We start from the raw sequence: 14,621 nt of genomic DNA, 5'->3' as shown, positions 1-14,621 counted from the left end.
GTCGCATCTGATCTTCATTTTCTCCGTCGCCAAGTTGACTCGCTTTCGTGCAGAACGGTGCATCCCTTCAAACCGGGCCTGGGCATCTTGGACGTGTTCTTCAGGCGATGAAGGCGCATCCGTAGGGCGACTAAACAGGCGGTCACAAGGCAGACGAAGGTCTCGACCGAAGAGCTTCTGGGATGGAGAATAGCTGGTAGTCTGGTGTTTCTTTTCGACCCTAGCATGATTTCGGCTGTTTCTCGAGCTAGTTCTTTCGGACAAAGCGTCGGCATTTCCAGGTGAGGATCCCTTCTTAGGATGGATAGTCATGTCTTCAGATCCTGAAAGCAGTTTGTTGTTTTTCAAGTCTAAGGAAAAATTGTATTTCCTTAAAAAGTCCAATCCGAGTATGCATGGATCTGTAATATCCGCCACATATGCCGTGTGATGGTAGGCGGCACTTCCAAACGTGATGTTTACGTTTAACTTCCCAATTATGTCGATCTTGTCACCAGACGCAGTCTGAAGGGTAACACAGGATGGCGTCCAAATAAGTTTATCTTTAAACTGTTCAGCTAAATCTTTCCTAATGATGGTAACATTAGCTCCTGTGTCAATGATCATTCTGCAAGGAACTCCATCGATATTCCCATTGATGGACAGTCCGTTATTGTTGCCACTCACTGTATAAATTTTAAGAGCTTTAAAACAAGGTTTTTCACTATCTGGCAACCTCCGTTCCTCGATATGGTCACTAATTTGTTTACTGCGTTGTTGCTGGGAAATGGTCTTATTTTCCTTACCTCGGGGTGTTCTGCAGTTTCTTCGTATGTGGCCTTCAACTCCGCAGTTCCAGCACTTTAGAATTAGTTTCTTTTCACTTCTATTCCGTCTCAAGCCACTGACTTGTCTGGTAAAATCATCTGCTTTATATTCCGTACCCTGGGGAGTTCTGCAATTCCGTCTTAGGTGACCTTCACTACCACATCTCCAACACCTTAGAGCCACTTTCTTCTCGCTCCTACTCCGTATCAAATCTTCGACTTGTCTGGCTAAATCATCTAAACGAGCCATCAGTTGATCCACTGGCTCATGGACTCGCACAGCTCTAACTGGGTAGCGATCTCTACTAGTTGCTTGCTGGGCTGCCTCGAACTTCATGGCGTACAACAGAGCGCTTTTTAAATCTTTTACATCCGCCATTCGTAGAGCTTTCTGTATTTCAGTATCTCGGATGCCGTCGATAAAGTATTGCAAGGACAGGATTTCCCTTGTTTCTGTCGGGCATTCCGAAAAGGCGAGATGGGACAGCCTTTCAACATCCGCGGCGAGCTCCTGAAGTGTTTCGGTAGGCTTCTGTTGACGAGATTTTAATTGGAGCCTGCTGTAGTCTTTTAAACACTTCTCCCCAAAGCGCAACTCCAAGGCGCCGGACAGAGCTTCGAAATCTAACCTTTTGTTTTCGGGAAGAGTCTGAAGGATATCCGCTGCGTCGACTCTTAGAGAAGCGGCGAGATGACAGGCCTTAGCTTGGGAATCCCATCCATTCGCATCCGCCACGATAGAAAATTGTATCTTATACACCTGCCAGGAGGTCTTCCCATCATATGTGGATAGCTTCAGAGGTGGACGAGCAGGCATCGGTAAGAATTTAAAATCATCACTCCTGCTCCCTGCCGACGCTACGAATTTCTTTAAAGTATCCATTTCTTTGGCAACTGCAGAAACTCTCTCATCAATTTGTTCTTTTACAGAAGAAACTCTTTCTTCTATTTCTTCTTTCACCGAAGAAACTCTTTCTTCAATATGTCCAACTTTCAACTGCGTCAATTCTGCCTTCCATAGCTTCAAATTTATTTTCTATTATGCAAGTAATTTCTCTTTTCATTTCTTCTTGACCAGCTTGAACGGCTTTCATTTCGTCCTTAACGGATTCCTGGCCCAATTTCATTTCTTCCTTAACGGATTCCTGGCCCAATTTCATTTCTTCCTTAACGGATTCCTGGCCGGCCCAATTTCATTTCTTCCTTAAATGATGCTTGGCCAGCTTCCATCTTTTCTTGGAATGCAGCAAAAGCACTAATGAGCTGTCTCAATTGTTCTTCCATCGCTCTTGTTATTGGCATTCAAACCCCACTCCTGACACCAAAAATTGTTGCGTGCGTACGGGTTCGTTATGAAATGAATGCACAAGTCCGATGAAAAATGAACAAAAATTTATTATTATCACAACAAAAATGCTCAAATTATCATGCAGTATTACAATATCTCACAGTAGTTATCTTTTAACTACTCAAATATCCAATAGAACGTAATTCAAAACAGCTAAAGAACGCTAATCCGCGAATTCGCTACAATCAACAACAGTAGTTTTCTAAACAACAACAAACTAAGCAACTACTACAAACTGAGATGTTTTCCTCCTTTTATAAGATTTTAAAATCACGCGCTAGAATTTTCCAGTACTTTCTCGAAATTAAAAAGAGATATTTATTTATTTAATGCACGCGCTCTTGTATTTTCAATTTTCCGGCTTAGCTTTCTTTTAATATTTGTCACGCGCTGCACTGCGCGAGAAATAAAACCATTTAATTTCTAATTGAACTAACATTAGCTTTTTAAATACCAAATTCGTAACAATATATTAAATCCATCCTTGTTATACTTTCCTCTTTTGCACATAAAAGGTCATTATAACAAGGTATTAACCATATATCAGTGTCTTCTTATAATTAATAATTGCATAAAACTTATTTCCTTATCTTTTTCAATAAATAAAAATTATATAATAATTCATTATTATAAATAACTTTTCTATAAAGTAAGTGAATGGGAAGGCAAATATTCAGACTAATCTTGTATATCTTTAATGAGCACAAATAATTAGAATTTTTCTTCTTGAAAGCTTATGAACAGTCATCCGAATTTAAAAGCATGGGTATGGTAATACCAAGAAAGATGCAACTGCAGACGTAAAATCACAATATCGTTAGCTTTCATTACAATTTTTGTGACAGCCACTTACTGATCGTTTAATGGTCAGAATGGAAATCAATCTTCGTGATTTCCATTCTGAAACGATTTTAAAATTTATAATGATCAGAATGCAAATCAATTTTTGTGATTTCCATTCTGATCATTATAAGTTTTAAAATCGTTTAGCATTCTTTTTGGATTCTAAATTCAATCAAAATTCTTCAAAATTAAAACTGTAATTAAATCACAATATTACATAAAATGTAAATTTCTCTAAATGCCTAAATGGCATAAATTAATGGCTAATATTTAGATGCATCCTACGCAATGCATTTAAATGTAATGTTCATATTTTATATTAACTTCACTCTAAAAATAAAGATGCAACATCTGTTAGATTGCAATTTACTTTGCATTTAAGGGCAGTTCTAGCAGTGTTTGTTGTATAGTATTTTTAAGAATATATCTCCTGGTTTTAGAAGCGGTTGGGGAGACATCCCCAATATTTTTCCAATAGTATTGATGGCAAATTTCCTATGGAACTTATGCCATATTTGACGTGGGTGCATTGAACAATATATAGTCCTTCTGATTAACATGCATACATCCATACATATTTTTATATACATAGGAACATGGACAAAAGACTTGTTTTCCCTAATTTTTTTTTAACTCCTTTAACACTCATAAATGCGTGAAACTCAGAGAGATTTGCTTATACTGAGTGTGATTTTTTTCTTTTTCTTCTGGGGCACTAGAGCCTACTGCTGGCCAAGGCCATCTCAATCAGTCTACGCCATCTGGAACTATTCATGGCAATACTCCTCCAGTCTCCCCTATGTATGGCATTAATGTCATCCTCAACAACATCAAGTCTTCTAATTGGTGGTCTTTCTTGCTTTGTAGCTCCCATAGGTTTGGTAAATGTGAGTTGTTTTACTGGGTTTCTGACTTCAGTTCTGTATAAATGACCCAACCATCGAATCCTGTGGCTTTTTATTACCTCGACAATATCAAGCTGTCTAAATTTTTGGTAGATTTCATGATTGTACATTGATCTCCAAACACCATTTTCACAAACAGCACCAAATATTTTTCATAGTATTTTACGTTAACAGATCAGTAGTTTACTTTCAAATATTTTAGTCACTGACTAGCACTCAAAGCCATATATTATGAAGGGACGTAACAAGGTTTTACATATATTAATTTTAGTATTACAGTAGATAAATCGAGATTTGAACAGATTTTTAAGATCATGGTACAATCAATTTGCAATGAGGAGCTTATTATTAATTTCCATAGATAAATCATTATTATTAGTGACAACAGTTCCAAGATATTTGAATTATGCCACACTTTCAAAAGTGTAGTCATTCACAGTCAGTGGTGATAGATTAGTTAATTTATGGGCAATTTCTAAAAATGCTGTTTTATCTTCATTTATGGTTAGGCTTAATTTTCTTGCCTCAGTTTCTAATAGATTGAATGATTCTGCAACATACTTTCTGTATCTACTCACTAAAGCAATGTCGTCAACGGATGTCAAGATTTGTATTGCCTTATGGTAAATGATTCCTTTATTCGTAAGATCAGAAGCTCTGATAGCCTTCTCAAGAGCCAGGTTAAAAAGTAAACAGGACAGAGCATCAGCTTGCCATAGACCTCTGTCACTGTAGAAAACTTCAGATAAATCATCACCAAGTTTAACTCTACATTTTACACTTTTATATTAAGTGAATCTTTTGTTAGATTAATTAACTTAGTCGGTATTTCTAATTCCTCCACTGCCCCGTATAGTTTCTGCTGAATAATGTTGTCATGCGCAGCTTTGAAGTCCATAAAAAGATAGCAGATGCCAAAATTGTACTCTCTTGTTTTCTCCAAAATCTGCCTCAGAACGGAATGTGATTTGGGTCACTTTAATACTTGCATTAATATAACATATCGAATACACGTTAAATAAAAAATCTAAATTATATAATGTTTAGGCAGCAGCTGTTTTCATAAATTTTGCTATACTACTACAATTTTTCTTCACAAAAAATCAAGCCTACACATTTTTTCCAAATAAACAAATATTCAGGTTTTAATTATCATTAATATAGATATCATAATAAGAAAAATATAATTCTACTTAATCATTTAAAAAAAAAGCTTTAAGAGGTTAAAATAGCCTTGAATCTTAAAGAACAGATAAAATACGTTAGTGTACCTCTAGGCCTCGAAAGCGAAACAAATTTTTGGTAACATTTGGATCTGGACTTAAAGGCTGATATTTGCTCAATTCCTAAAAAACAAAAATATAAAAATTATTTAGTATTATCAAAGAATTAAAAACAGTAAAATACATACCTTCCTGCAAAGTTTAGAATTCACAATAATAGAAATTAAATTAATTTCTTCGTAACAGAATGTAGGAGTATGTATCTCTACTCCTAGGCAGAGTCCTTCATGTACTTTGCCATATTCAAATAACCTCTTACATGAATTGACAGCAGTGATGACTTTAGAATAATATTGCCAAAAAATTCTTTAAACATTTCCCAATAAGTATGAGAGCCATACCATTATGATATAAAATTTTCTCAATTTTTATGCAGCTTGATGAATAATTTTGTGTTTGTCTTGGCATAATTAATTTAATTAAAATAAAGCCTTAGGTAATAAGTCACTATAAATTACTTATTTTTTTTCAAATAAAATTTTCTCGAAAATACTAAGTACATATATTGAATAATTTGAAAGATAAAAAATGCTAGGGGGTGCTGATAGCTGCATTGTTGTAGGCAGATTAGTTAATAATAATGAAATAAAAATAATGAAAGTTTGTTTATATTGAACCCTAAAAATAAGCTCTGTACGATAGTTCATTAAAATACTGTTAAAATTGTAAAATTTTGTAAATGACTGAACCACCATCATTTGATCTGGAAACTCATTTCTATAACATATAACATACAGTAAGACATGCACATCAAATTAAGCAAATTACTGATATGTTGTGAAACAGTGTGTTGCTTTGTGAATATTTTCAGGGGGTGCAGATAATCAGAAAGAAACAACTTAAGCACCATACTATATAAAAGTCTTATATATAGCTTTAAATAATCCCTTTATAATCTCATAAAAAAGAATGGCCTATTGAATCAGCAGCTCAAAAATGTATACACTGCCTTCTTAGTTAAAGAAATGAAATATAAAAATTTATTTGGAACACAAGGGGGAGGAGGAATATTTAGGGTAAAATTTAGATCTAATTACTTACTTTAGCAAAATATGCATTATATCTAAAAAAGTCTGCTAACTCTGCGGCAGCATCTATTTCAGCCTGCATGATATTCTTGGCCTGAAAAAATGCAATAAAAGTAAATTTCATTTACAAATTAAAATTAGCAGAAATTCCAAAAATATGTCACCACAAAAACAATTTAAAAAAATGATTATGCTTAAATGTATGATAGTAATAAAGCTATGGTTTTATAGTTCAGTCTCTTTGGAAACACCTACATGAAATCTGTTCCTGTACCTAATTTCATTACTGTATATCGCAGAATTTCCTTTCATACTATGATATCATATAAAAATGACATTGGTAAAACAATAAATGCAACTACGAGCCATTATATCTTTGCTAAACATATTTAAAAAATTCTCTTAATTAACAAATTATAAGAATAATCCTCCGAGTGGCATGACTGTTTCTATCTAATCATGAGATTTGTTGTTGCTCATTCTATACTGCTTTATTCTTTTTAAATATTTTGTTATAGTTCCTTTAATGACCTAACCATCACTCTAATGGTGAATAATATGAAAACAAAGATTCAAAAAAAAAAATTGTACATATCTAGTAAATAAATGCATTTAAAACCAAAGCTTTTTGAGCTTTTAAATTAAAATTTTCAATATTTTGGTTTAAAAATATGTCATGGTCTACACAACACACACACACACACACACACAAAAAAAGGGGGGAGGGAAAGAAAGTGGGAATAGACAACACACTTTTTTTTTTTCCCAATATAAAGATTTCTAAATGTTGTATTTTTATGTGTTCATCAAAGAACACATAAAAATACAACGCATTATTTAGAAACATGATGGTATATTCATATATAACATTCCGTAGCTCATTTTTCAAGTGAAATGGGAGTTAAAATGAGCTCAAATGAAGCAAACACTTAATCCATCCTGCACACCAAGCACTCTAGCCATCCTGCACACCAAGCACCATACTTTGGTAATGCATCAGCTTTTACCGTGTTCAGTTGCCAAGTAACTACTGACTAATGAGGTAATGCACAAGCTGCTTGTCAGATCAGTAAAAAAGTTAGATGTTGAGTCATGACAATGCTCCAGCTTGTACATGCTCCTTGTCTACAACAATTTGACAATATGTCACAGTTCTGTTATGCCCTACCCAACCTATTCATTAAAAACTGGCAGACTTTTTCCAAACTTAAAATCACTTTAAAAGGACATTGTTTCCAGACCACAGGGAAAATGCAGGAAAATGTGACAAGAATACTAGAAAGTAATGTCATATATATATATATATATATATATATGTGTGTGTGTGTGTGTGTGTAAGAAAAATGAAGAATATGTAAAAGATTAAATTAGCAACGTAAATTTCCCTTCTCTATTCTAAAAATAGTAAACCCTCTCACCACTGTGCCATTTCGAGACTATTACATGTCATATAATTCTTACGTAATTATGATGATGTAAATGGAACTAAAACTCAACCAGCCAATAGTAATTTTTTTTATCATGTTGAGATTACAAAAATTATGTGAAATATTTCTTTATTACAACAATATGGATATTATCATAAAGGCACTTTTTGAAATCATTTATGGACTTCTTTGTATAATTTAACAATTTTCATACATATTAAATGTGACCAGAGTTTTAATATTTAGTAAAATTAATGACTTCACAGACTATGACAAACAAAAATTCTTTAAATCACTAAAATGTTTTGTTTAAAGTGAACACAGTTAACTTAAAAAAAAAGGAGGCTTACTTGACCCAACATTGTAGTAGCATTGAGATCCATTCGATACTTTCCACTAACCAAATCTGCAGCTTTTAAAAACAGCTTGATACGTTCTGAAAGGGGAGTAGCTTCCCATTCAGCTCGAATTCGCTGACTCTCAGATATTGCTTTTTGAATTACATCCTGTAAAACAAATGGATTCTTTAAAAAAAAAAAAAAAAAAAAAAAAAACTTATGCATACATATAAAAATCACAACCTAACTTACAGATAAATAAAAAGTGAAAACTATTACAACAGAAAAGTAGTTCTTACATATTATACGTTGCAGTTTACCCTATAACTAATTAGTTTTCTTTGCCTGCATATGATCTAAGCAAATGATGGCCCAACCAATCAAATCGAACAAGAGAGGGGAAAAAAAAAGGTGCTATGATGAACACACCAATAATAGCACACATATGGGCCTTATTTCTTAATATAAGCAATGCATATTTTAAGAACTGGGGACCAAAACTGTAATTTCCTAAATGTAAATAAATAGAGTAAAAAGACTAGGCTAGCTCCCTACTATTTTAAGCACCGAGTGCCGTCAGGAATAACCATTGACCTGACTTTGCTGTGAAAGTCCTACAATGTTAATAGTCTTCCGTATATATGTAAGATATAACAAAATATGATAGCTGTTTCAAAAAAATAATTGACGACCTCAAAATTAACATTCTAAATTTGGTAATCTGCCCCTAAATTAATGTCTTCTCGCAGGTTCCAGACTTTTCTATCTTATGTAACGTTTTAATGCAGATGCCTCTCGTCCAATCAAATTAATTCTAAACCAAAACTGTGAACTGAAACTTCAGCCTTCTTGCTACGAAAGTGCTATAACCTTTCCCTTTTTCGCGTTAGCTCTCCTGCTGGTAAGATGCATTTCATCCATTCTGCTGCCGCTTACTTGCTTAAGATGACGTCGTACTTCAAAATGGGAGTTACTCTATTCAAATATAATTAGGAAGTATCTTATCTGAAAAGGATGATTTGATACAAAGACTGGGACAACATAAAGGCTATTTTCGAGACATACTTCACAACATCGGAATCTGTTACTTTTAGTGATTTTGTGTCTTTAAAATACGAGAAATTTAATAATATTGATGTTTATTTTCGTAATAAGTTGAAATTAGGAGCCAGCTTGAAACTAACAGATTCCACAATGGTGGAAGCACTTAACGGAAGGACTTCCTGAGTCTCAAAGAATGCTGTTAACAGTGTAAAACATAGACACACCGAAAGACTGGATTACTCTTGTTAGGAAACTGTTTCCAGTTCAGATGCCGTTGGATGGTCTAGGAAATAATAATTATCAATTTGTTTCTCCAAGGCAAACTGTTCCGAGGTGCTATTATCCCAGACCAGTGCAAGCCACTCCTTATCAAAGTTTTCGTAGTGCGAGACCTTTTAATTATCAACAAGTGCAATACCGACCTCTACAGTATGCGTGTCGGCCAATTCGATATCCACAATTACCTGCTATTAATTATAACACGGTTCCTAAAAGAGAAGTTAAAAAATGATATTACTTTAAAGTGAATGTCCAAATTGGACAGGAAAAAATTCCCAGTATTATTGATATGGGATCGCAAATTAACGTTTTACCGTTAAAATATTTTAACAAAAATGGTGACAAATTTAGAGAAATTTCATTGAAACCTCATGAGGGAAAGAGTGTTTTGTGCACATTTTGCATTTTTCAGTGCTCTAAAGAATGGAATATTATCAAAAGTTATTAATGTGATATTGAAGTGGTATTAAGTTCCAAAATGAGCAAATTACGTTTAAAAAAAAGTTATAGTTTTATGATTTATTGATGGTAATATTTTGCTTTAATCATTTTAAGATCAATGTTAATAATTCAAAAATATTATGATTTATTTAAAATGTACTTTTGTATTTCTGAATTGGGAAAAAGAAATTATTGAATTTGGTAAAAATTATGAATGTTTTACTTGGGGAAGGTTTCTAATGCGAATAATATTTTTGTACTATTGTTTAAATTTTTTTGAATTTATATTTTTTAATTTTTACTGTATGTTAAGAATGAAATTATTGTTTGAAATTTTTGAATTGTAGGAATTTCTTTAATGTTTTTATGATAAACGTTGAAAGCTCTAACCGTATGGAAAAATACATTTTTTTTAATCTAAGTATTTTTATTTTTTCATAAAATGGAGTGTGTTTTTGATATTTGTATGGAATGACAGCAGTTCGAAAAAGGCCAGTTGCCTGTACAGAAGGAACGGAGGCCTTTTCTACAGTAACTGCTAATTTGGCAAATCTTTTGGCCACTGGTGAAGCATATTAAACACCAGTTTGCTCAACTGATAAACCAATATGATGGAAATGCTAATATTTAGATAAAGTTGTGGAGTTTTCAAGTTTTATAAAGAATAATTAAATTTTAAATGTCTTAATAATAGTGAAAAATTTGAAATTGTGTTTATGAATGATGTTTTACAAAATTTTTATATTTTAAAATACCTTCTCTAAAAAACATAATTAAATAACATAAAAGTTGGCATCTCAATTTGTAATATAATAGAAGTATTTTCATCAACAAAAATTTGAAAGGATTTTATTTGAACATTTAGTTTGTGAAAAAATTTGAACTTTTACCATGTGGAACTATCAAGAACTTTACAAAATTTCATTGGACATTCTTATCTCAGAACTCTAAAATATGCTATTGTTTGAAAATAATACAGTGCTAAGATTCATAGTTCAATTCAAAATTTTATGACTTTCAATGAAATGTCAAAATATTGTTCAAAGTTTTATGGCAATAATTTTTTGTTTAAAAAAGAAAAAGTAAATATGTTTTGTATTTTCACAGTTATAACTTTTCACATTTTGCTGCTATAATGCTTGTTCTTCCACCCTGCTCACCCAACTTTTCTTTTGAAGGGGGGATATGTAAGATATAACAAAATATGATAGCTGTTTCAAAAAAATAATTGACGACCTCAAAATTAACATTCTAAATTTGGTAATCTGCCCCTAAATTAATCTCTTCTCGCAGGTTCCAGACTTTTCTATCTTATGTAACTTTTTAATGCAGATGCCTCTCGTCCAATCAAATTAATTCTAAACCAAAACTGTGAACTGAAACTTCAGCCTTCTTGCTACGAAAGTGCTATAACCTTTCCCTTTTTCGCGTTAGCTCTCCTGCTGGTAAGATGCATTTCATCCATTCTGCTGCCGCTTACTTGCTTAAGATGACGTCGTACTTCAAAATGGGAGTTATTCTATTCAAATATAATTAGGAAGTATCTTATCTGAAAAAGGATGATTTGATATGCATGGAAAAAATAAAGATTGTGATTTTTCAAGATATGTTGTGCTAAATTGCGTCATCATGCTTTCCACTCTGCCACCTTCAAACCACAGTTTCTTTACATATTACATGGGCATACAAGACCTGCATATAAGCACAGAAAATACATTAATTACAAACATTATCTTATAGTTATTTGCACATTTAAACATTATTTGATTTCATATTTTCAATACTGTTACTGAGATAGTCACGGTAAACTTGTAATTCAGTTACGCATTGATTGGATTTTTCTATGCTATTTTTAACTACTTTAGAGCATTTTTTAACAAGTATACGCAATATGGATAGTAATAAGCTTACATTACAATAGTTTTTGGTCTTACAGACCAGTTACTATTGTACAGGGTGAGCTATTTTTCTAATGTTGATTTTCAATTGTTGTAATACTATCTGGCTTAATTTGGGTAGGGAGTTACGTGACTCAATTTTCTAGAACCTTAGCTAATTTGCTTGGAATAGTTGCAACTGCTTATTATAGTTGTAGTACCTATCGAGGGAGTAGCTTTGTTACTGTTCAATTACTTGTGTATTACTGTTGTTAGAGGCCAGTTCAATGTACTCTACTTTTGTAAGGCCCCTCCCCACCACTCTGATTTGTTATTGAAATTATGTTGCGAAGATAAAATTCTCAAAGGGGGGGGAACACAAATTTTTAATAATACCTTGCTGAGCATAGTTTGATCATCTCCTCTGTCTCAGTTTTAGACAGAGGACAGACCTTGCTGCCGCAGGTATTCTCCACCCACTACGGACCATTATTCACTGCTTGGTGCTTTTAAATGCAGTTTATCGGTGTGTGGGCAGTTGAAGAGGTAGTTATTTGCATCACCTACTGCATCACATTCGCAAAATTCCAAGTCTCGTTCGCTGAATCTCTTAAGATAATGTGGGAAAAGACCATGGTCAGCATAGAAATGAGTTTTTGTGCTACTGTGTGTTTTAACTGAGCATGAAACTTTCAGAAAAAAATTGCAGGCTCTCCTCCCTGTGCTTTCCCATCTTTTCTGCCATTCTTGTACAAGACTACTGGGCATTATGTTTTTTCAAGTAGAGGTGTGGCAGCTTTCTGGGTTTTCCAGTCTACTGGTTTCATTGGCTGCAGATTTCACAAGTCCGCTGCTTCACTGCCAGTAATACCCACATGAGCTGGAACCCAGATCAGGCTGGGTCTGTCATCTGGGGAATCCTTAGAAGTTTTTGTATACCTTACATTAACCCTTTGAGGAGCGGTATATAAAATAATTTATATTGTGATAAAATTTTGCATGAATTATAACTTATGGACTCGAAGGACACAAAGTTGAGACTTAAAAAAAATCTAGAGCGAAATCCTAAATTTTGAGAGCTGGTATATATTTTATACTGGTGCCCCTCTAAGACATTTTTGTCCAGGTAGCTGCCAATTGTTAATTTTTGTTCTCTGAATTAATTTGGCGTTATTTTGATATGCATAGTTATGTAAGTCTGAAAACAAAAACTTCTTTTAAAATTTCAGTAGAAATTTAAAATTTTAAAAATAAAATTTATGTTTTTATGCACGTTGATGATGCGACCCAGCTGAACATACTTATGTAAAATATAGGTAAAAAGCTTTTGAACTTGATTTAAATTCAATATTATTATTTTATAACACTGCATGCATAAATTGTATCATGCTGTAACTGAACTAGTATAATATCACAAGGAGATATAACTCATCCGAAATATAAAAATATTGAAAAATGAAACACTACGACTCAAATGAGAAAGTATGTTGCATTTCTGAAGTTATATTTTATACTTTAGATAATATGTAAAAAAAACCATGGCTCATGCTATGATATCAAGAATCATCCCCCTCCACACACACACACACTTTAGATCAAGGATGTCAAACTCGCGGCCCACAATAAATATTTTTGCGGCCCGGCCAATATATCAACAAATAATAATATATAATAATAAAATAACATATCGACGAAGAAAAAAATGAAATGTTTACTGCTCAGTAATTAACGATAATTTATTCAGTGTTGTTAGATTACTCACAACGAGCTGACGCACACACTACTTAAATTACAAATGCATGTGAGTAGCTTGCGTTCAGCTACCTTCGGCTTTTGGGAGACACGTGCACTCAGAACTTGTACGCATCCCCCGATAGCTGAATGTGGCCGAACTCATGGTCTCAGTTTTCCAATCATAGTTTTGTACGATATATTGGTGCATGCACTTTCCTTTATTATTAATTATTACTTAATTCATATTGTTACAGATTTCATAGTTATTTATTTAGTTTTTTTTTATTTAGAATTGTAATTAGATTTGCTTCATGTTGCCTTAGCAACGCAGATGATTTTGAAAAGACAGCTGCGTTGGAAGGTTAAAAATAAAACAGCGCGTGCATTTAATACCTAATAAATAAATATCTCGTAATTGCTGTTGCCATCTACAAAAATCCAGATATTTATAGATGTTTCCAGTATATTCGAGAAATTAATTATAAAGCTTATAAAAGCCGAGAACAAACAACTCATCTCAGTAGTAGCTGTAGTTCTAGTGAACTGTTTGTTTACTTAATGCTGTGATTGATTTGTAGCGATTTCACTGTGAGATAGAATTAGTTTCTCTGTTTTGAATTGATTTTTGCTAAACGTTTGACATTTTGTGATATTGTTAGAATATTTTTGAAGAAATATTTCAGCATTCTGATTTATCTCTTGTGCAAAAAATAAATTTTTGTTAACTTTTTAACGTTAACCGTGTTTATTCCAGCCCTTTATATTCAGTATGTCTATATCAAAACCAAGTGGTAGTAAAATTAAACGAAAAATCGCTGACGAACATAGAATATTCCAAGTAAAATGGGAATTAGAATATTTTTGCTGTGAAATAAAAGATAAATTAATCTGCTTGATATGTAATAATACTATTAATGTACCAAAGTTATATAATATTAAACGTCATTACGAACAACACAAATCAAAATATAACAATTACGAAGGATTAATGAGAGAAGAAAAGTTGAAAGAGCTCAAGTTAGGAGTGAAAAAGCAACAGTCCATGTTTAGTAAAGTATTGCAAGAAAGTGAAGCGGCGGTACATGCAAGCTACGTCTTGTCCGAGTTGATAGCTAACATTCGAAGCCTTTTACTGACGATGATTTCATCAAGGAATGCCTAATGAAAGCTGGAGAAATTGTTTGTCCTGGAAATGTGAAGGCTTTTCAATCAATTTCATTGTCTCGAAATACAGTTGCGGAAAGAGTTCCTGATTTAGCCGTGAATTT

General features: G+C 33.2%; 1 protein-coding gene across 2 annotated transcripts in view; it reads right to left on the bottom strand.

The window, feature by feature from the left end:
- The window catches only part of P5CDh1 (delta-1-Pyrroline-5-carboxylate dehydrogenase 1), a 68,256-nt gene that overhangs the window by 24,826 nt on the left and 28,809 nt on the right, over window positions 1–14,621 (bottom strand). For both annotated transcript variants that reach the window (XM_035374287.2, XM_035374295.2), the window contains exons 4-6: window positions 7,991–8,146; window positions 6,227–6,307; window positions 5,174–5,248 (exon numbers count right to left, since the gene is read on the bottom strand). In XM_035374287.2, the coding sequence (XP_035230178.2) occupies window positions 5,174–5,248; window positions 6,227–6,307; window positions 7,991–8,146 (312 nt within the window). The remainder of the gene's footprint in view (window positions 1–5,173; window positions 5,249–6,226; window positions 6,308–7,990; window positions 8,147–14,621) is intronic.

Source organism: Stegodyphus dumicola, chromosome 7, assembly GCF_044657685.1.
Source record: "Stegodyphus dumicola isolate Sdum_Otavi_A_Nest chromosome 7, ASM4465768v1".
NCBI lineage: Eukaryota > Metazoa > Arthropoda > Arachnida > Araneae > Eresidae > Stegodyphus > Stegodyphus dumicola.
Note: the sequence above shows the minus strand (reverse complement) of the source record. Positions and strands in the feature narration are given on the sequence as shown.